The sequence below is a fragment of the Polypterus senegalus genome, chromosome 3, assembly GCF_016835505.1.
Source record: "Polypterus senegalus isolate Bchr_013 chromosome 3, ASM1683550v1, whole genome shotgun sequence".
Lineage (NCBI taxonomy): Eukaryota > Metazoa > Chordata > Cladistia > Polypteriformes > Polypteridae > Polypterus > Polypterus senegalus.
In genome coordinates, this window is record NC_053156.1 from 145033761 (window position 1) to 145058494 (window position 24734).

General features: G+C 34.0%; 1 protein-coding gene across 2 annotated transcripts in view; it reads right to left on the bottom strand.

Annotated features, from left to right (window-relative positions):
* Positions 1–24734, bottom strand: part of kiz (kizuna centrosomal protein) — a 134447-nt gene that overhangs the window by 69382 nt on the left and 40331 nt on the right. For both annotated transcript variants that reach the window (XM_039748024.1, XM_039748023.1), the window contains 2 exons: positions 3557–3691; positions 2228–2392 (listed from right to left, as the gene is read on the bottom strand). In XM_039748024.1, the coding sequence (XP_039603958.1) occupies positions 2228–2392; positions 3557–3691 (300 nt within the window). The remainder of the gene's footprint in view (positions 1–2227; positions 2393–3556; positions 3692–24734) is intronic.

Consider the following 24734-nt stretch of genomic DNA (forward strand, 5'->3'; position numbering starts at 1 on the left):
TAATAATTTTAAACTAAAAATTAAGGAAGTCATAGTTGGCCTATCTTTACAGCGTTCAAGTTTATTTTGTGTTTGTTTTCTATTGCCAGCTTGCCATATTTTCCTTTGGCTTAATTTTGTTTGTCCTAGACAAATGATAAATTTAGAATCACATCTGATACTTAAAAGTATGTTTATGAAATTCCATCCTTCAGGAATAACTAGACACAAATGTATATTGTACGGATCTTTATATTGTTTTTTACAAAATACTTCTATAAATAAATGTGCACATTTGTATGTAAATGTTAATTGGTTGTGTGTTTTCTGATCTATTCATTCTGTTTAATACTTCTAAATCCAAAAATGCATCTGTATTTTGAGAAGCATACTTTATGCTTTACAAGAGCAAAATGAACTATTGTCTAAAATACTTTTTTCTTCATTTGTGTAGTTGTGAAGATAAGTATCTTCTTATTGCATGGATACCTGTTTGAAGAAAGAATACTTAGATGGATTAAAAATCCATAGGATTTACATCAATAAAAAAGCAGAATTTTCAAAAATATGGTACGTTTAAACTGTTAAAAAACTAGTGCCAATTTAAGTTTCTTTAAAAAATGAATGTGAATCTTGGTGAATCCACAATAAAGATATAGAACAAAAATAGCAAAACAAGGTATAAATATTATTTCACTGCTTTAATTTTGGCCTATCTTCTAATAAGAATATGGCTTTTCAAACAGATCCTGAAGTAACTTGACGGTCTTGACCACTTTGCATGATTGATAATGTGTAAACAAGAAAGCTGAGTGCAGCTTTTAGATTAGTAGTTGCATAAGGAGGCACTAATATAACCCAATTTCTTGGTTATTGAGAAATTTATAAAAACACTGCTATCTAGTTGCACTGCTCACATAAGAGAATAATGTATTCTGCACAACACAAAAGTGAATCTGTATTTAAGTCTAGGGAAATGTTTTCTCCTTTGGTTGTGTTGGAAGATGACAGGGTTTATCATTACAATTTTCAATAAACATTTGTCTAGAATTCTGTCTGAGATTTATAGTGTGAGTTCATGTCTCCAATTTTACACTCTACAGTGACTTATGGTTAAAACTGTGCTCAAAAATTAACATACTGAATCATTAAGTATTCTATAATGTATTTATTTATTAAAGTATTTATTAATTATAGTGTTTTATTTTCATGCTATAAATTTTAGTTTAATTATCCACTTGAATTGGGCTGCATCAAATTTGCTTTGTCTAACTTTTTAGCACCATATATTTTTATACATGTACACACGTAGGCACACAAAGCTACAGTAACTACTTACTTTTACAAAGTGCATTGAACAAATTTTCTGATATTTCGCAATGCCTTCTACAAAAAATTACATTTCAGGAAATAATAAATTCTCTAAAAATATGGAAGTAGCCATGACTGTGCACAAACTATTTCTTAAAATGAATATGTGTGCATAACTGTGTGAAAAGAAATACAGAAATCTAAATCAAATGTGAATTCTGTATATTGCAAAGACAAATGTGGACACTATTTATATAAATTATTTTACAGTCATTACATGTCATAAAATAAACTACAACAGTTTAATTTATATTCCAATACAATACATGGGATTCCTTGAGTAAATAATATAAGCATCAAGTTCAAAACTATTAATTACATTAACTCCATTTTTTCACTGATGGGATTTTTAACACATATATAAAATTACCAAATTGTAAATTACCGACAAGCCAGGTTTAATGGTGCAAATATTGATTATCAGGTATAAATCTGCAAATGCACATTTTCCACATAAAAAAAAACTACTTAGAAATATTACTGAAGATTTTTTTTCTCTTGAAATCTGCAAGAAAATGATTTATCATGCAGTAAACCTAATATGAATATTACAAAAAGTCCTAATAAACTATTGGTTTGCTTAAGTGTAGGCAGAAAAAATATATTCTTTTGGACCCGTGAAATTAAAATGTTTGGGGAAAATATAAGTTTACAGAGTAAAGCTTTACAGAGAAGCTAAAGTTTCTCGACATCAAATTTAGGTATATTGACTTTTTTTGTGAAGAAAATATAAAAAAAAATATAGCATCTTATATCTAATGCACTAACATAGAAGATTATGAGAAAAAATACCTTTAGCTTTATTTAATGTGTGTAGATATATTTCAGTTCATTGATTTGAAAGCAAGATATTCTGATGCTTGGCAATATGACATACCTGACTGTGTTTTCATCCATGCAAGTCCAGTTGTTAGTAAGTATCTCTTCGTTTAACAAACTCCCTTTTAAAGTATCTTGTGACAGTTTCTGAAGCTGATGGAGGACGACTGCTCCACATGCTTCAAGGTTCTCTTCATTCAGGCTCTCCTTCTGATTACAAAGGCTGTGAAATGCATGGGACTATGTGAGCTCTTTCTATAGAGTCAGAGGCAGCGGCTTAAGATTATGATGAGAAAAGCCATTCAAACATGCATGTCTGTAATGAACCCTAAATACAAATCCCATTGGTTATACAAAGGTAAACAACTAATGAACTTTAAATACGTAAAAATTAGCCACCATGTTTTAAATTTTTGCTGCTCTGTCAACATTAATACTGAAAGTTGCTAAATCTTTATTTTAGATTAGTTTTTTGCTGTTGATTAGAAATGATATTACAAATAATGAGCTATACCATTTGAAAATTCTTTATTTGTTTCTGTGAAAATGATGTTCAGAAATGTGAAGCTTTAGGTGTGTGCAAATTGAATTCAAATATGTTATTTATTGGGTTTTTTTCCCCTGAAAACAATGTGTATTTAATTATGTAGAAAAGACTAAGAGACAAATCTAATACTGAGATAAATAAATACTTTCGAGCCGTAAATTATACTAATTACTTCTCAAGTAAATAAAAAAAAAAATTAAACACAAACAATCAGACACTATCCCTGAAGCATCGGGTGAAAAATATTAGAAAGCAACAATGGAAAGGCGGCCAATCATTTACAAACTGCCCTTATGGTTCATGTATGGCCATTTATGGTTCAGGATTTAGTCTGCAGCCCTTAAATTGTCTAAGCAGATTCCTAAAATGGACAGATGGATGGATGAATGAATGAATGAGATACTATAACATTTAGGATTAAAACCGTATATATTATTAAAAACAGAAGTTCAGATATTTGCTTTATATCAATATGCATTTGAATATTTAAAGTGGAAGTAAATGTGAATAATACATCAAAACTTTACTTGACACATAAAAATGATACATACAGTACAATATGTAGTGAAATGTGTAGTAGTTTATTAAATAACTAAATTCTTTCAAGTAATGCATACTTTAAAAGCTTTTCAAAAATAAAACAATCTACAAGAAAACAAAAAAAAAAAATGTAACTTTATGTTACACTTGACAACATTAAAATATGCGCTAACTTCTTATTATCAGATAAAAACAGCTTTAAATTAATTCTAAAACATAACAAAAAAGACAAATTTCTAAAGAAGACTGATACATAGTGGCCAGGTTCAAAATATGTAACTAAATGATATATATATATACCTTATTATTTTAGTTAGCTGTGTGTTGCTGATAGTTGACAATCGATACAACTCTGCATGTTGTTGTTCTAGTGAAATTATTCGTCCTTCAATACTTGCCAATAAATGCAAAAATGACTCCTTTGAAAGGCACAGACTAAAAAAAAAAAACTTGTATTACAAATCTGCAAGCAATAATAACAAACTACAATAAGTGATGAGTTAAAACTGCTAAATTCAAATAGATTGAAAATATTTTTTAATGATGTATATCATTTATGCATGAATTAAAGAAATGGGATAGAACAACTTTAGATTTCCCAGTTTCAGTAAGATGAACATGTTGAATTAAATGTCAACTCAAAACTTGCCTATTATGCTAGAGAGTGGGACAGGCATCCTGTCCAGATTTGGTATAGACCTTGGGATCAATAACTTTGTAATTGAACTTTGAAAATGGATAGGTGGATAAATTTATGGACAGGAAAACAACTTACAGAATTACACCAGTTTGAAAGTACAAAATTCATAGTGTCAGCAGGCAACCAAGTTAAAATAATATATGCAAATTATAGGACCTAGTATCATAATAAAAACTTACTGTAGATTTAAAATACCTGTTTAATACAGAAAACTTCTGTTCTTACAGGTGTTTGCTTCTAAATATGCTATAACTTGTGGTTATAAAATAAACTTAATATTAAAAAGTGAAAAAAACTAATCAGGTCATTATATTGACTGTTCAGTTAAATTAGGAAAGACTTTTCATTAGCTAGATATCTTAACAGAAAAGTAACAGTTACAATTAACATACACAACTGAAAAAAACACATAAAAATGCTTTCATAATAGTGCTTAAACCTATTTGTAAGGCGTAAACTGTGATATTTCAATAAATTATGTGACAATAAATGGTCAGGTCTTTTAAAGCGCTGCTTAATCATAGGGAGAGAACAACAAAAAATAAATAATGAATTATGAAAATATTTTTAAAAATAAAAATATAAATCAACTACAAAAATGATTATATTAATGGGTTAGTTAATAAATGTGTACTAGAACAAATCAGCTTAAAAATAAGACATAATAAATACTCGCCTTTATAAGCATGCATCTATAGTGATAATCAGGAGAAACCTATAGACACGGTATTGTTACAATTTCAATTTATATTATTGTTATATCTCTGAAGCTCTAAATGTAAAGTGCTTTTATGAAGTTCCACAATTTTTTAAACTGATTTCTAGTCTGAACATTTAGGTTCTGGGTGGCCATCATTGAATTTCTTTTATATAAAAAAATCTAGAAAAGCCTAACATAAAGAAAAAAAAAGAATTTATGACAATCTCTAATGGGCTAAGAGGTCAGAGGTCAGCAAACAATTGGTTCTTCTTTTTTGCAGGTTGTTTCCTGGTAACATCCTGATTAAGCTGGCAGTTTGAATTATATCCATGACATTTTGTAGTGCACAATCCATCTGTGCTAAGTCCTCTTCAATGCAGCTGAAGTAGCTCGGGCAAAAGCTCTGCCTTTTTTTCCCTTCAGCATGGGCCTTGAAATAGTCATCATGTTTCTATCCACTTTATTTGTCAGTGCTCTTCAATAGAGACCTTTAATAAACTCAATGTGCTGTGTGCACCAAACCCACCTTATTACTCACAAACCACTAAGTTTAAAAATGAACACTTGTTTTCAGCTTTCTATGTGGGTCATACTTAGTGTAATGACCAGAGTAATATTACTTTCATTAATACAATGTGTTTATAACATTTTTTCTTTTAACACAATAAAGAAAAAACAATTATTTTTAAGAACACTGCATCCTATCTGCATTTAACCGATTGTGAGCATCAGTGAGCTTCACAGTGAACTGGCACGCATTCCAGGGTTCGCTTTCACAGAGTGCTTCCACAATTGGCTCTGGTACCACACATTTTTGAGGATTACAGTATACTTCCCCAAAATTACAATTCCAGACATCATAATACAGACAAAAGCACAGATAAAAAGCAATACAATAATTAGGCCACATTAAAGATTTGTATATGATCTGAACAGTCTATTTTTACTTTTATAACTCTGGTAAAGATTGCAGTTTAAAAGATATGAGAATTTTCATTTCATAATCTTTCCTGTTAAGTGGCAGAATTTATTTCAATTCCACCTGCACCATCCTCTACACCAATATTGTTGCATAGCTAGTGCAGATAACAAACATATCTGAATAACTGCAGTGTCCCTCTACCTCTAGGAAATTTGCAGATATCTCACAGAAACATTTTACTTAAAGAATAAGACATTTATAGCTGTTATACATGAAACATTAATTTTTTCTCTGACGATGAGTTGCCTACAATTCTAAAATCCTCTCAACTCTCTGCTGCTACTAAAATATGGCCGAAACCACTAAAATTACATCTATAACTATATATGTTAATAAAAAGTCAATTTAGAGTTGTTATTTAACATAAAAATGGGTAGAATTTGCACACTTTACACATAACAACAGCTAAGTTGGCAAATGAACCCAGGTCTCTATAAAGCTGAAAGGCAGAAGCATTAAACTACCAGCCAGTTTCAGTTTCCAAACCTATTTATTTAAGTACAAGGCAGTTTGGCAGTGACTCATTTAAACCAGACCAATTTTGATTTCATCAATCACCTTAAAATGATCTCTTGCAAGGGCATTGTCTGAAGCTTTGGTGTACTGAAATGTCTCTTTTAGGGCAAGCAGCAGATAAAAATGGTTTTGTGTATTGACACATGACATCCATCCATTTTCTAACCCGCTGAATCCGAACATGGTCACGGGGGTCTGCTGGAGCCAATCCCAGCCAACACAGGGCACAAGGCAGGAACCAATCCTGGGCAGGGTGCCAACCCACCGCAGGATACACACAAACACACCCACACACCAAGCACACACTAGGGCCAATGTAGAATCGCCAATCCACCTAACCTGCATGTCTTTGGGCTGTGGGAGGAAACCGGAGCACCCGGTGGAAACCCACGCAGACATGGGGAGAACATGCAAACTCCACGCAGGGAGGACCCGGGAAGTGAACCCGGGTCTCCTAACTGCGAGGCAGCAGCGCTACCACTGCGCCACCGTGCCGCCATTGACACATGACATGGCACATGACATGGCACATCTAAATTGACAAACTTTTAATAAAATATATTTTAGACATATCTGTCACCCTACCATTGGTTCAGATACAGAAGCAATTAACAATCCATGATCTGCAGTGCTGCCCCTAGCCAAACTCATGCCCTACACAAAATTTCCTTGGGGCCTCCCACTCCCACCTAACACCCCTCCCTAAAATCCACTACATTTGTATTTCTTATAACAGCTTTTATTTCAACAATAAATAAAAAAGGAACACACATCAGACACTTAACTAGAACTTTTACATCAAATACAAATGCTCTTTTTTAAATAATGAAAATCTAAAAGTGAATGTTTACAGATTTCTTTAGTCTCTCATGGAGGCAACACCATCCAGATACATTGACTTCTTAGAGGCTCGTAGCCTTAGACAAGGTGGATGGGTTGCAGTAATTGCTAGATTGGCGTTAAACATCAAAAGAATCCCAATTCACTGTCCATTGTCTTTCGAGTGTCTGGATCTTAAACTAATAAAATCTAGTCCTGTCTTACTTATTGCTATCTATCATCCCCAAAATATAACAAGTCTTTCTTATCTAATCTGACTGATCTTATAACCCTCTTAAGTTCCCACTCCCAGACAGTGATTCTTCCTGGCGATTTCGCCATCCATATTGATACTCCCACATGTAAATTGAGGAATGAATTCCTGTCCTTGCAGTACTAACTTTGACTTGGTACAACATGTTAACTTTCCTACACACTCTAGTGGTCATATATTGGACCTGATCTGTATATCTGGCTTATCTATTAGCAACACTTATATCAGTGATTTGGGACTCACGGATTATAAAGCAGTACTTTTCACTGTCTCATTACTTCTCCCTCCTCTTACCTGCAAATGTCAAATTTCCTTCCGAACCCTTAAAATTATCTGTCCCTCTATCCTTGCTGAATCAATATCTGATCTTTTTCTGTCTTCCCCTAAATCAACCCTTTATTCAACATTAGATAAAACAGCTCTGTGAAAACATAAGGAAGTTTTCTTTAAGGATTTAGTATGGTACAACTCAGAATTATAGTCTATTAGCAAAATACCCGCGCTTCGCAGCGGCGAAGTACTGCCTTAAAATTTTTATTAAGAAGCAAATTAAACCTTTTTAAACTGAGGGAAAATATACCAATAATTATTTGTTAAGGATCTCTTTGTATACCACATTGTTAGTTCGCCCCCCCGGTTGTAATATGACCAAGCTGTGCGCTGAGCTTACTCTTGAGCATGCAACGTACAGTTGGATATGTGAAAAGTAATCTTGTGTGAAATCTCACAGCTTGGATTGCTGCTGTCATAATCAGTTTGAGTTTCATTGTTTGTTTCAACTACGACAGTATTTGCAGGACTTGTGTTGAAGTGACATTCGGCATCTGTCAAGAGTTGTAAGCATACAAACGGTTTCATCGATAACTTCACATCCAGCTTTTGAGAGTTTAAACATTCATAAACATCAAAGTGTCCACTACTGAAATCGTCACCTGTGAATATATGATGTTTAAGAGGCATTGGCGGTTGTGAAATGGTGTAAAATATTTGGCCATTTCGGTACACTTGAAAGCAACAACCGAACAATTCAGCGGCAGCCATCAACTGACATGCAGAACCATAGGTGAAGGGCTTAAGCATTTCACTCTTATAGTGCTCCTGTGTAGTATAATGATCTCCTGTGCCGTCATCAGTCCACACCTTGAACCTGTCCCAGTCATTCAATACATAATACACAATGTTCCTCCGGATATCAAGAGTGAGCCTGCAATATGTAACACAGAGAATGGAAAAGGCAGGTGCCATCTCCAGGCATGGAAACCACTCGGTAAGTGACAGTTCTTTGATCAATGGTGATCACATCGATAGACATGTTAATGGGGGTACGGCTGAGAATGATACAGGAAATTGGTACCTGAACAATGTAAAGTAAGTCTAAAATACCTACACAATAACTATAATCGTAATAAACGAACAATAAAACAGCAGAGAAGCCATGGATTAAATAAAAAGGCTGTAGTTATCCGCAGGGAGATGTAAATCCCGTGGCGAAGCAAGGAAGGGAATGTAGAGACCGGAGCGACGGACGGCCTTATATAGGCAGGCAGCCAACAACGTAGGAGACGTTGGGATGGAGCACCCAACGCCGCCTCCCACGGTGACCGAGCTGCAAGCTATGGACGTATATATGTACGTCAATAAGAAAGTTCAACATGGCGGACGCTGTCGACGGTTATGCGTAGAATTTCGAAATGAAGCCTGCTTAACTGTTGTAAGTAAGCTGTAAGGAATGACCCTGCCAAATTTCAGCCTTCTACCTACACGGGAAGTTGGAGAATTAGTGATGTTGGAAAGTTCAATATGGCGGCCGACAGTGGCGTCATACCACAAAAATAAGTACGTACAACGGTTTCGGTTAGCGCAGGGAAGCCGCCTACCAAATTTCGTGAAGATGAAGCCATAAATAAGAAAGTTCAACATGGCGGACGTTGTCGACCATTATGACCTTTACGTGTAGAATTTCGAAATGAAACCTGCTTAACTTTTGTAAGTAAGCTGTAAGGAATAAGCCTGCCAAATTTCAGCCTTCTACCTACATGGGAAGTTGGAGAATTAGTGATGAGTCAGTGAGGGCTTTGCCTTTTATTAGTATAGATGAAAGCAGCTGGCCGACGCCTTGAGTTAATGTCACATAAGACTGGCCTCACCATGCATACCCAGGCTTTCTGTGACCATCAAAGGGCTTACAGTGATGCACTAACTGCAGCCAAGAACATGCATTATGGCAGAATAATAGAAAGTGGTCTTGATAACCCGAGGGTTTTGTTCTCTGTAGTTAATAAACCACATCACATTGTATCCAGTCCCACTTTTCTCCTCTACTGAAGTCTGTGACAAATGACTCCACTTTTTCTGTAATAAAGATCTAAATAATTCAACTAACATAAATCTATCATCCATTTATATACTTCCCTGTCTCCCCACTCCATCCATCTTCTTTTCTAAATTTTCACCAGACACATCTGCATTTGTTAATGGCCGGCTTTGTAAGATGAGGCAAACTACATGTGCACTGGACCCCGTCCCCACCACACTTCTTTAATCCTACCTTCATGCCATAATCCCGACTGTTACAACAGTAATAAATATACCCCTTGACACTGGCTTTTTGCCAGCCACTTTTAAAATCACTTCTGTAATTCCACTGTTAAAAATGTCTGATCTTGATACTGACAATCTTAACAACTTTTGGCCCATTACTCACTTACCTTATCTGTCAAAAATTCTTGACCATGTTGTAGCCTCCCAACTCACCAAGTACTTAACTCCTAATAATTTCAAAGAACCCTCAGTCTGGTTTCAGAGTGCAGCACAGCTGTGAAATTGCCCTGTGTCGGGTAACCAATGATTTGCTTATGGCAGCAGACTCTAGACAGACCAGCATGTTACTTCTTTTAGACCTCAGAGTTGCTTTTGACACTGTCAGACATAACATTCTACTATTGAGAACATGTTGGATATCTCTGGCACTGCCCTCCAGTGGTTTAAGTCCTATCTGACTGATAGGCAAGAGTTTGCTATTCTTGGCAACAACAGGTCCAGCTCAACGTCATTCACACAAACAGTTGCCCAGGGCACTGTCCTCAGCCCTCTGGTCTTCCCCTTAGCCATATTATTCATAGATATAGACTGGGTTATCATTTTTATGCATTTCAGTGTTAAAAGTGAAACTTCATCAGAGCTTTCTCAGCTCACAACTTGTAAAACCTGGATGGAGCATAACTCTTTAAAATTAAATTGCAACAAAACAGAACTCCTGCAAACATGCACTAAAACGCAACTTAACAAAATTAACTCCCTTGCAGTCACTCTTGACTGTGATCTCATTAAACCTTCTTCTAATGTAAGGAATCATGGTGTCATTTTTGATTCCTCCCTTTCTTACTCCACTCACATAAACCATATTAAGTAGCTGTCTTACTTCAACCTCTGTAATATATAATGCATTGATTATTGTAACTCCCTACCGACAGGTGTCCCTTCAAATCTTAGATTTTTCATTTAAAGATTTACCAATGTTGTTTCTTGTCCTAGTGTGTGTATATAAACACAGGGAACTTCAGTTTCTGTATTACATCTTGCCTGAAAAAGGGGCCCGAGTTGCCTCGAAAGCTTGCATATTGTAATCTTTTTAGTTAGCCAATAAAAGGTGTCATTTTGCTTGGCTTTTCTCTACATTCATAAAGGCTAACATGGTACAACACCCTAGTATCACATCTCCAGTTAATTCAAATCTCTGCTGCAAGAGTCTTTACATGAACCAGCAACAGCGAGCACATCACACCCATTTTGCTTTGCCTTCACTGACTCCCTGTGTCTTATGGGATCAAGTATAAAATTCTATTAACAACCTACAAACCTTTAAATTACCTTGCATCGGACTACCTCTCCATCACTATGCTCCTGTTTGCCCACTAAGGTCTGGCAACCTTGTTGTGCCCTACACTAACCTACACTCTGTGAGTGATAGGGCCTTCAACTGTGTAATGCCCAAACTTTGGAATGACCACCTGAAATTAATCTGATTAGCTGAATCAATTCATTCTATAAAAAAAAACTACTTAAAACTCATCAGTTCAGTATTTAACTTAACCTAACATTCTGCCCCTTTTTTCAGTTTACCTCTCTGTCTAGACGCCGAAGATAATTTGTGTGGGTGTTTTATCTCAAATTATGTGATTTGTCAAGGTATTTCTTTTAGTATTCAATTTAGTATTGTGCTGTTTTTCCCCGTTTATTGTGTATAATGCTTTGTATATTGTACATTTATCTGTTTACTGTTCTATGCAAAAAATATCTGTATCCAATGTTACATATACCCTACTGTTTAAATTAGCGCCTTGAGGATGGGAAAAGTGCTATATAAATAAAACATATTATTATTATTATCTTGGTGCATATCACAACAGCACAACTTTGCACTTCCTGAAGGCAAAGTCATCTATTAGGTCATCATACGACAGCTTCGGTGCAAGGTTTGAGTTGATGCTGGTGATAGCCAAGCTGCATATTGTGCTCTTGCTCCATGGATGACCTCAAGTATGTTTTGATTAGCTTAAGTTCTGAAAAACTGATAACTGGAAAGGTTGCTGCAATCTGGAGACCAACCCATACATTTGGACTTCAATGGTATTTAATGGCAAGGCATACCAATTGATTTGTTTCCTTTGTAAATTAAGGCCTAATTAATAATAATAATAATACCCCAGGGTATCAATGTACTTATCTTATGTACTTTTCTATTCTTTATTATGTAAAGCACTTTGAGCTACTGTTTGTATGAAAATGTGCTATATAAATAAATGTTGTTGTTGTTGTTTATATAGCCAGCGGTATCATTTGTGACGTGTGATACAATAACAACAAAAAATAATTTTAATACAACTATCACTACTACTACTAATAATAAAAACAATAACGATAATAATAATCTTACTATTAGTCTTAGTAGTAGTAGCACAGTAGACTCTCGCTTATCCGACATAAATGGGCTGGCAGAACATCGGATAAGCGAAAATGTTGGATAATGGCAGGTGTTAAGAAAAAGCCTATTAAACGTCAGACTATATTATAATTTTACACATTAAAAACCTAATAATCATGTTTTACAACAAAACAACAGAATAAATTAACTGAAAAAATAAACTTACAGTTACAGAATTGTCTGAAGTTAAATACAGTATGTACTGCACTTAAAAAGTTCAGTCCTGTGATGATTTAAAGACATTTTTGATCGTAGTCTGCTTTCCTGACAAGTGCCATTTCTTAGCTGTCAAGTTTCGCCATCTTTGTAGCATCATGTCGATTCCTGTAGCTTCTTCTTGTTGCTCAGGGTAATTAATTGCAGTTTCTAGAGCCTTAACTCCGTCGCTCATATAGTCAACATCCGTACGAGCGTATACTGTTTGCTACAGCATTGTGACTGCGTGTGTGTGTGTTTGTGCTGTGACGTGTGAGTCCCCGTCTTGCACCCGAAAACTCTAAGCCAAGTGTCAGTACTTTTAGCAACACCAGCTTTATTAAGCTTGAACCAGCAACAGTTCGGTTATTTATTATAGTGGGATCTGCCATTTTCCTATACACAGACATGGCACTCAGGCAGGGTCGGGGGGAAAGTAATACTGTGCCCTGCACATTTATAATGTTCCTTGTTCCTTGTATCACCCATCGACGGCAGGTGCTTATAGTATGTCCACTATCTTTTCGGATTGGCTTTTATGGCGAACTGCTACAGCGCTAGGAGACACAATTCCTTTGGGACGCTCTTCCACGTGTCGTCCCATTGGGTGGAATCCCACAAGAGTTTAGAAACTCACTCACACCAGCCATGATTCTTTTCAAAGGTAAAGTGCAGGTTAATTTGCTTTATGTATTTTTACTTTATATTTTGTACTAATCATTATATATAAATAGTTTTGGGTTGTGGAACGAATCATCTGAGTTTCCATTACAAGGGGTCCTTGGGTTACGACACAGTTCCGTTCCTACAACATTGATGTAACCCGAATTTTGGTGTAAGTCGAAAACACACCCCAGCCTAAGTCACTTACCTATCTTAAGGCATTTGCAAAATCATAATCTAGAACATAAAAACACAACTAAGCCACAGAAAAAGGAAAAGGACATAAATATACTATACTGTAGAAACACAAAAAATGAGTGTTAAAAAAAAAAATCCTTACTGTTATTCTTTCTCATGTCTCAATTTTTTAAAAAGTTTTTATGGGAGTGGGCATTGTAAACTCGAAACGTTGTATGTCGAGACGTTGTAACCCGAGGACCCTCTGTATTTCTTATGGGGAAATTTGCATTGACATACTGTACGAGTTCTTTGGACTGCGAGCACATTTCCAGAATGAATTATGCTCACAAACCAAGGTTCCATTGTAATTAGCTGCGGTAGAGACGGGAGCAACAAAAAATAGACTACGCTCACGCTTGCAACTTGCAGTTCTTGTTGCCGATTGATACTTTTTTTTTTTTGCGGTGGGACGTCGGATGACACGGAATGTTGGATAAGCGAAGGTAGGATAAGCGAGACTCTAGTGTAGTTGAATTTTATAATAATATATAAAATACTACTTCTACTAATAATAATAAAATAAAAACTACTACAACTACTACTGAACGTGTTTAATAAACTTAATGCAGCAAATAAAATTGAATATTTAGAAAATTGACATGTGAATGTATCACCTACACTTATGATTTTACAGTATCTAAACTTAATTTTGTTTTCAAAATAATAGCAGATAGCAATATAACAACTAAAAAATTAATGTTAGCTACCAACAAAATTAACCAACAATTCAAGTTAATCTGAGCTAATTTCTTTTTTTCTATGTCAAAGGTTCTTTTCCACAGCCAATAGCTAATAGGAAAGACAGCCTGTGAGTTGGTGAAATTTACAAATGTGTCCTCATTGCAACAACACACAGAACACCTAATAAATCAACTAACGTTAGCAGCCTTTAACGATATGTAAATGTCCTGAGTTCTATATGACGGGAAAATATAATCCTCAGCTATGTGTCAACTAGGTACTGTGACATCAGGTAATAAACAATCAATATCAAAACTATTGCACATAATTCTACTCCCATTTTTATTCCAGTAAACCACAAGCTTTAGTGTAGTGGCAATTGACGTAATATTAACTAGACTACTGGAAGTTGGACAAATTTAGAGTTCTAGAACATACCAGTAAATACAGCACTAGATGCTTCTTCATGCCTCCCACCCAAATCAGACCCCACCCCCATTTCTGTGCTCCTAATTGGTGTTGACTTGTAGACACCTCTGCTCATTATTGGAAAAATATCACAACAGGTCACTGTCAACATTAATTTAATGATTCATGAAACAACAACCACCCTGAAGGGGTCAAGCTTCAGACTTCCAGAGATTTGCTCTGTTAAGAAGCCTGTAGCTTTACGTTATAGATCAGTGATGTTAAGTGATCTGCTGGGTTAAGATTAGGGAGTTATCTGACTCAAGTCAAGAAAACCAAGCAACAAAATTGTGCAAACCAATTTTCTAATCAGGAGTACAGAAAAAGACTGTGAGCAGAAAGCAAGAAACATAGATGCCTCAAAGTTATGCTATCTTCCCATGAGGGGACCAAAGGCATCTGACCAGAAATCTCAGTGCTTCTGGTCATATGGTGCAGTATATAAAAAAGGGAAATACTTAAGGAGCTTAATTAACTTTGAGCAACAAAATAGAAAGGTGTAACTGAAAATACAGCTGTAAAAGTGTCAATAGCTTCGCTAACTTTTTTTTTCTTTTTCTTTTAAACTGGCAACCCAATTTTACCTTCATTAGTTTCTTTTATTCGAGAGACCAACATCACAACACATTGCAAGAGCCTTTCCTATTTAATACAGTGATGAATCACGACCCTGTGCAACCCAAAAGGCAGCCCATCATGACCCAATAAACTATGCACTAACTAATGAGCATATTCTAGGCAGCCTGATAAAATATTAGAGAAAGAGATTTCAACTGTGAATTAAGTTTATAGTGTCCTACTAACCTAACTGTGAAAAAAGAAGCAGAACTCTGCTAAACTGTGAGAATATCACTGCTATTTAGCATTCTAGTGCTTTCCATTGATAATTAAGGGCATCCCACACAGGGTATACTTAAAGAGTTATTTTTTTGGTTGGTTGAGCAATCCTAGCTGACACACTAAGCACTGCATAAGGAATAAAGAAACGCTTTGTTTGAATATTTTTTGTTGTATCACAAAACATAAAGAGTGACCAAGAAATCATACTTTCTCCCTATCGTTAAAGATAGGAACTATGTCTGTTTCTGTTCTGGCAGTTTCCTAGCTTAAAGTATCATGCTTTAAAGCTGACTTAATGCCCAGTAAATTCAAGTTAAAATGTAAATTAAAAACCATTTAGAAAAGTTTCATTTTTACTTAAAAAGACAGTTCTATACATATAAGAGTATGCCATTTGCTCTCCACCATCCCCACAAGCAAGGGTTGCTAATAGTAATGGATGCTACTAATAGCTCTGTAATTTACTGAAGTAAATAAGCATCAGACAAAAAACCACCAAAGTCTCAAAAACAAGTTAGCTCTTTGCTTCCTTTTTTATTTGCCTGCTGCATTTGAGAAACATTTTTAACATTAACATACATCAAGAAGTTACTTTTTACATAAACAACACCGTTTATAATCAAAGTACAATGACCTAGTTTTAATAGCAGAATCCACCAAATGCCTATAATTAGATTTCTAACAAATCAATTGGCACCAAGTGTATTCAGGAAAGATAAATTTGGTGACGTAAACTTTACTATTACACAATTTAATGTAATAATACATTTTATTTATAAAGCACTTTTAATAAAAGCATACTGTAGTACTTATTTCTTAAAATTGCAAAACAAAGTTATATAAAAACCTTGATCACAAAAATCTGTGTTAATCACATAAACATTTTCCCGAAGATGTAAATTTGAAAATCTGAATTATGTTAGGGTCCAAGTTGAATTAAGGCCATCTATAAGTTCACTCCTGAGAAATGTGGAGAACTGCTGGATCTGACACTGAGGGGTTGCCTATTCTAATAATTCTTTTAGTCTATTAATGTTTTCTAGATTGTATCAAAACAATTACATTTTGACAAATACCTTTAATGCAAGTTGCAATTCTGCCTTATTCAGTAAAATACACTCAAGTATGATAAATAAGCAAGCATTGGCTCAGCTTAAAATGAAGACAAAAATACTTTTTTCTCCTCTAGTTTTAAAATTTCAGAGTCATAAACGTGTTCTAATTTTGCTATCTACCATGTTATGTAATATACTGTAGATGTAATCTTATGAGATAAAGTATTACAGTATGATAGGCAAATTTGTTTGAACATGTTAGCTTTATTAGTGCACATACACTCAACAGCCACTGAAAGATATTTTAAAATGAACTGTACTTGGGCATGAGCTGTTAAGATCTTTACTGCTATCACTAAGTGAAATACAGGGAAAAACTCTGAAAGAAAAGTTACACCATGCATGTAATTGGTAAAGAAAAACTTCCATTAATTTTTTAGTCTTGCACAAAAAGAACAAAAAATGATGTCTTAGTCACATTTTGATGACAGTCCCCAGATAGTCAGGGATGGGTTTCCCTAAATGTCATGACATAGTGCAAACCCAGGCCGCTATACTGTAACTAGCTTTTGTAATATTCTCCTGTAAATGTGACCATTTATATTAAGTGGCTTATTGCATAGAGCTACATCACTGTTTTAATCCTTTGGGATCAAAGTTAATTCTTGGCAATGCATTATGCAGTTTTAGTGCTGTAGATGACCACATGTAATGTTTGTTCTTATTAATGGTATGACATAAGTAAAAAAATAAGAATTTATACTTTTTCTTACCTTACAGAAAAAATTATTGTGTATCAAAACACATTACAATCAAAATAATTTTATTTAAAACATTCATTTATCTTAAAATAATGTTATGTGTAAACACATTTAATAAGTAAAGATTTCAACATTTTTACACTACATTCAGTTATATTTCATAATGTTGTCTTCTGTAAAAAAAATATTTCAACTATGCTCTTAAAACCAGTTTCACTTGTGCTCTGACACACAAATCAAGCTTTCCTGAACATGAAAAAAAGTAGGGAAAAAACAAGAACTGATCTCATAATTAGTTAGCTGTGTTATGCCTACCCTTCTTACCTATTAGTATGCTGCATGAGCAAACTAGAAGAAAGAATGTAAAGCTTCATTTATAAACATTATATTGACATGAAACAAATTAAGATTGCTTATTTTTAAGCATTTACACAAGTGGACCAAGCTGCCAATATTTCAGTGTGATTAAAAAGTTTCTTTGTCCAACTAATTTGAAAGTAATTTAAAATTGAACAAGAAAATGCTGTCTAAAATTACAAAATAGGTTCATCCTTAAAAGCGAATCCATGTGTTTTTACACTTTTTCTCAATATTTTGCTTTAATTAGCTTCTAAGCTTTTCTGATCTTCACCTGCTTGCTTAAAGAAAACTGACAGGCACCACTGTTCTTTTGGGGCACTCAACATTCCATGGAGCTGGACTAAGGCCTTATTAGAGAAGCTAAGTCACCAGTGTGTACAGTCTGTAGATACATACATGTTCTATTCCTTTAAAAACTGCCAAACCTGCATTCACTTTAATAATTTTCCTGATATTTTATCCTTACTTTCTGTTATGTGTAAGCCAGCTGACTTTACTGGGCAAAGACAGATGCTATACTAAAAATAATTTATATGAGACATTTGTTTATTCTGTCAAACTGTATAACACTTTATAATTCATCATTACCCCCATCTACTAGACAAAACAGACATTAGTTTACTAGTTTAAACAACTACCATTACACGTCTCATAGTACTTGTCCTAATAATGCTTATTTATAAAGCCTTCACCATATTTGGATTTAGGCCAAATTTTTTTTCAAAAAAAAAAAAAAAAAACACACAACAGGATGTATTTTTCACATAAGCTCTAAAGAGTGATTATTGAAATGTGCTGTCTATAACTTCTTATAACATTAGCACCTATCTGTCAAATTTCTCTAACAATTCAAGTTTAGATTTATCCTCATAAATGATTTACAAAGGTCACACTGTTGATAAAATTGTTAATGTATGAAGCTACAGTGCAAGTTTGGATGCTTAATTTTTTTAAAGTAGCAATTCTCAAAAAAGCCTCAAATTAAATTTAATAATTTAGACAGTTCAAATAATAATCTGTTAATGTATGTCATGTTCCACTTTTAGAACTTAACAGCTGTGATGTGTACAGGTCACAAAACATTTATTTTAAGCGTATCATTTATAAAATAATTACTACAGAATGTTTGTCAGCAGGCATTTAAAAATTACATCTAAAGAGGTGCTTCTGAATTTCAATTCCCTTTCAGTGCTCCATAATATTTATAATATATTTAGTTTAAAGATACATGTCTCTAAAAACTTGATACAAAAAGACAGTAACATAATAATGAAAAATACTTTATACACAGATCGCAGACAGACAGACAGACAGACAGACAGACAGACAGACAGACAGACAGACAGATAGATAGATAGATAGATAGATAATTTATCCCCTGCTGATTTAATTTATTTTAGCAGACATTAATAACATTCTGCTATTTTCAGAAGACCTTAGCTCAGCTCGCATTATAAAAAAATACGGGCTTGTCCCACTTATCCCCACAGTAAGAATAAAAGTAATGGTAACTTTGTTTATGCAAGGAAAAGCTGAATATTGTATATTACTACAAAACTGAACTACTGTGCCATAATCTTTGAACGGTATTGTAGTTTTTGCAGAGATTATTTTAGCTTGGCATGCATTGATATTAGTGACAGAAATGATCTGAAAACCACAAACACACTTTGTTATTTGGCTAATATATCTTTAGTATGTAAATAACTTTTACTTATTTCCATTTTGTAGATTCATGCTGACTAAGTCCTTCTCTAACTTCCTTGAAAAAAATTGGACACTGTTTATTGATCTACTATATATTGATGACGCTATTGACATTGATAGGATTTAGAACCTGCATCATATGGATCTGATCTTAAGATAGATTTAAATAGGGCATAGCAGTCACAAAGTATCAATTTTCTCTGCATTATTCATAGTATTCATTCCTCCCAGATGGAAAACAGTATAAATGAAGAATAAATTACACCACTTTAAAACATATAATAATTTCATCTACTCTCAAAACTAAAAACCTAATTTATATATATTTATTTTCTTCACTGATCAATCCACCTACAGGACCAAATTAATCCAGTTTTAGGACTGTGGGAAACATATTTATTTTTCTTTTATATTATACATATATACAGTGTATAAAACACACGAATACACACACACAAATTTTATTTATATACATACATTCAGATACATTAACACACTCACACATGTTTTATTTACATTAGAAAAAACAATTACATTTATTTTCCTGTGGATTCTATGAATGTTCTATTTGACCTTCTGCAGTTTAGTGTAAATTGTGTTCATTTAATTACAGTAAAAGTTAAGTTTTAACATACATGTATGTGTTATTGCACCTACACGTGTTTTCACAGAGCAAAAGGTGCATCAGGCACAGCAAGCTTCTAATGGCTAAAGGCTTTTAAATTATTGGGGCATTTTAAGCTATCAGTAGCCAAGAAAATGAAAAATCAAAATAATTACTCTGGAGTCAGATTAAAATAGTGCTTTGCTTGTCCTCATAATTACTTTAATTCTGGGGTTATCAGTTTTTCAAATAATAATGCAAGATCCACTATTATTTACCTATTTAATCAAAGAAACAGAAAATCATAATAGATTAGATCAGGAACTATACCACTCTAATATGTTATTTTAAATTATTTGAGAGAACCTAGTTTGATTAAATTAAAATTCAAAGTCTTGAACTTCATTCTAAATGAACTGACACAGTAAAAGTGAATGTATGATTAACAAAATAAAAACATTCCGTACTGTTCATAATATGAAAGTTGCCATCTTAATAGCCATTTACTCTCTTCAAAATCAAATAACTTACAAAATATTTTAAGATAAATGTGTATAACTGGATAGATTGTTGATCTTATCTTTTGTATGTGAGGCAATTGTAACCATCCTTACAGTACCAAAGAGCTACTTTAGTGTTCATGTCTGTTATTGTCTGGAATTTGTACATTTTTCCCAGTTTCCTAAAATATTCCAATGATGACCATATTAGCTAAATTGGCAACACTACACTGATCTGATATGAGTGCACTTAACTATGTACAAAATGGGACTGGTTTCCCTTTCGGTATTGATTTCTGCCTGAGCTCATTGCTACAAAGAGAGAATCTTGCTATCCTGTAAAAGATAAAGTGGGTTCAAGCAAAGAATTTCCTGAAGAATATTTTTCACTTTTCCAAAATATGTGCTAAAATAGCATTAAAAATCAACACAGTTTATACAATGAAACAATTATTGAATAGTTTATATAAAGGAATAACGATTTATTTTCTTAAATACTAGCAGGGATTCCAAAAGGGTGTCTTAAAGAAATACTCCAACCAAAAATTATTTTGTTTTTGTTATTTGCTCTATGTAGTTGTAGTATTGGCTGAGAAAAATGTTTAAAGTGCATGTTTTGCTAGAATAATATTACTACAGTAGAACTCCAATTATCTGAGGTAACATGGAACAATTCTACTTCATAAAATTGAAAAACTTGGATAAACTGGATAGCCGCATCCAATTAGGATTAAAAATTAAAGATATAAAAGATTTTGCCTTTTACCATTTTTAAGCATCTTTTCATTTATTGATCAAGAATCCTGGCTTCAGTTCGAAAGCACGGTATTATGGAAATGCACCCATCCTATTTATGCCAATTTTTTCAAGAAGTATTAATAATATTTTAGCAAAAAATGCAGGCATTTTGCATATTTTGAACCTATTAATACATAACTAGACATTAAGCCCATTACAATAATGGGCGCTAGAAAAGCAGTGCATAAACATTAGTAGGAACAGACTATATTAAATGGCAAGGGACCCTGACCTCATTCTGTTTCTTGTCTTAATTTTTTTTTTGTCAAAAATATTTTTGCAAGAAGCCTAAAGTAAAATAATAATAAAAATAAAATAGAAATGTATGACAATACAGTAAGTATAATTAATATTGCCTTAGTGTAAACCTTTGTAACAATCTGTAATACACGATATCTGAACAAGATATTTAGGAAAAATTTTCTATTTTTTTACCTCATGAAATTTTTCTATAAAATTTCATTATAGACAACATTTCTTGTAAATATTCTGTCTGAGTTTGGCAAAAGTTTGCCTTGTTCAGGACCATCTAGAATCTTGACAACAACATCTGGAAAACTTCTAACTCTTGATAATGCAACATATAACTGACCGTGGCTGAATACTGGTTCTGGCAAGTAAATGGCAACTTTTTGTAAGGTTTGCTCTTCTGAGTCTCTCTCTTTTAGCGTTTTTCTGACGCTCATTTTCTTTTTCTTCAATCGATCTATTTGTTCGTATTTTTTTTTTTGTCTTTCAGCCTTTCTTTTGTTGATGTTTACTTGTTGAGCAGACCGTTCTTCCAGGAGATGTTACTTATATAGGATTTGATTGTCTGTGTCTTTTGTCCTACTTGAAGTGTACTTTTTTTTTTTTGGATGGCATGTTGTTAGTAGATATGTCCGCAATATTTTCTCTTACAGTAATACTGGCTTGTATGTGGCTGTAATATGCGTCAGTGTATTGTGTGCCTTTAAATTTCTCTTGCAGTAATACTGGTTTGTATTTCTGTAAAATGCCTGTAATTTTCTCTGACAGTAATACTGGCTTTGATGTCCGTAATATGACTTTAATTTTCTGTTACAACAGTGGGCAATCAGCAGAGTGTCCCCAGCAACTGATGTAATGCATGGCGTGCAGTTGATAATAGTGACTGTGTCGTCTCCCCAGCAAGTACTGTGCAGTACCCCAGCAAGTATTTTAATCTGTGCTGGCGTGTAGCTGATTATTGTATGTGTGGCGTCTCCCCAGCAACGGATTTTATGTGCGCAGCCGCGACTACCTAATCAGCAATCTACCCAGCAATGATGTCTTTTATTTGCTTATTATGCGCTGCCGCAGATAGGCCATTCACTGTGTTCCCAGCTTCAAGTGTGTGTGCGACCAAGGTGCCATGCGCATGCGCACTTCACCAGAAGACACACACACACGGACACCTGGACGCACACAGGGCTTTTACTAAAGAGGATGGAAACTTGAACTATGTGACACAAGTTATGTGAGAATTTTTGACATTTTTCACCATTTTTTTTTGGACATGTTTCACATAGTCAATGTCCAGCGTTGGTGAATATTGAGTCTCTTTCTATAAGAATCTTGGTTATACACTTTCTCCATGAAAGCATGAGATTAAAATTACATGGAAAGCCCATGGAAAAAAGAAAAAAAAAAAAAAGTGTCATGCAACTTGTGTCGTATAATCCTCCTTCTCTGTTATCCATTTGTATTCTCAAGATGTGCAAAATGCACATATTTTTGCTAAAATATTATTAATGCTTAATTCTGGAAAAGTTAGCATGCAACATTTACACTGAAGACAGGGTTCTAGAACCAATAATGATGGGTAGATGCATATTATCTTGCTGATTTTTCCATAAGTTTAACAAATATTAATATTCTAGCAAAAATGCACATTTTGAGAAAAATCACTACTACTACAAACTACAAAGGTGACAGACCCAGTAACAGAAACCTGTGAAAGAACATAATCATGAACACTAGGTGTTTACATACACATAATGACAGTCTATACACAATATAGACAAAACATAAAAGCAATATAATATAGAAACCACAGATAATGAGACATTTTCTTACAAATATTCAGAAACTACATTTTTATAAAATTCCTTCAAAAATAAATTTAAAAATAAATAATACCATTTTTAATCTAAAAACAATAGGATGGAAATTCTTAGTTAACCAATCTAATCAAGGAAATCAAGCATAATGAAATTTTCAATAAGCTTCTGTTTTTACATACAGTTGATCACTATTTTTGTGTGTTTCCTTTTTACTGTACTCTGGAACAATGCTCCTGTGTTTCAGGCAGCCCCCAGGTTGGGTATCAAATTCATGTTTTAGGTCTGTTTTCTTTATTTTTGATTGTTTCATTTATGTTGTTACTTTTGTTGATTATTTGTTTTATTCTTTTTTTTTGAATGCACCTACTGTAAGTAAGCATCTAAGCTGCCAGGGTAATGTCCTGTGTGTTTTGTGAGTGGTCCACCAAATGATCTGCCGTCTGCCCTATAAATCTGGAGGGTCGAATGCACTAGGAAGTTTTGGAGAATGCTGTGTTTTTGTTTTGCCTTGGGCTATACTGGTTTATCAACTATTCTTGGTATTTCTGTATTAGGATTGTAATTGCCTTAAATAATTTTACATTTTAGGCAACCCCATTTTACTCTACAGAGCTTCTTTGTGTGACAGAGCATTTTTTGTTAAGAATAAAACCATTTCATTTTATTGAAGTTTTTTGTTTGCCTATTTATCTAAATAGGGTTTGGCAGTATAGCTCCCTCTATGTTGGCATTATTAGAAGTGCTTTTTCAACCTTTTGGGACAAGCGTGCCTTGGAACTCTTTGTCATAACAGACACTATGTGCCACTGCCATCTGACCAAACTATGCTACAAGCTCCTGTGATGCTGCGAGAATGAAGAAACCTCTACAAAAGTTTACTCATAATGGTAACACGCTTAGAAATTGGCCTCAGAAACCCTAGAGGTTTATCTTCTCCAGCATCCAGCCAGCTGGAGGTTTTGTTTTCTTCTCTTCCCTAGCCATCCGATCATAGCATTTGTTATTACTCTGTACATTTTTTCCTCAGTTCTACATCTATCTATCTATAACCCTTTATACTAACAATTCTTTTAATTACTTACTTTTTTGTAATTATGTTAATCTATTAACAAATTTAAAGAACCATGACCTACTTTATTGTATGAAAGTGTGCTACAGTTTTGTATATAAGTATTTGGACAGTGATACTATTTTCATAATTTTGGCTCCTTGTGCCACCACAATGGATTTAAAATAAAGCAAACAATGTATGACTGAAGTGTAGACTTTCAATTTTAATTCAAGGGGTTTAGAAAAACATTGCATAAGTCATTTAGAAAAGACAGATATTTTTATACTTGGTCTCCCAATTTTTAGGGGCTCAAAAGTATTTAGACAAACTAACATAACCATGAAAATAATGATTTTCAGTATTTGGTTGAAAATTCTTTCCAGTCAATGACTGCCTAAAGTCTGGAAACCATGGCCATCTGCAAATGCTGGATTTCCACCCTACTGTTTCTTTGCCAGGCCGTTACTGCAGCAGTCTTCAGGTGTTGCTTGTTTGCTGGACATTATGCCTTCAGTTT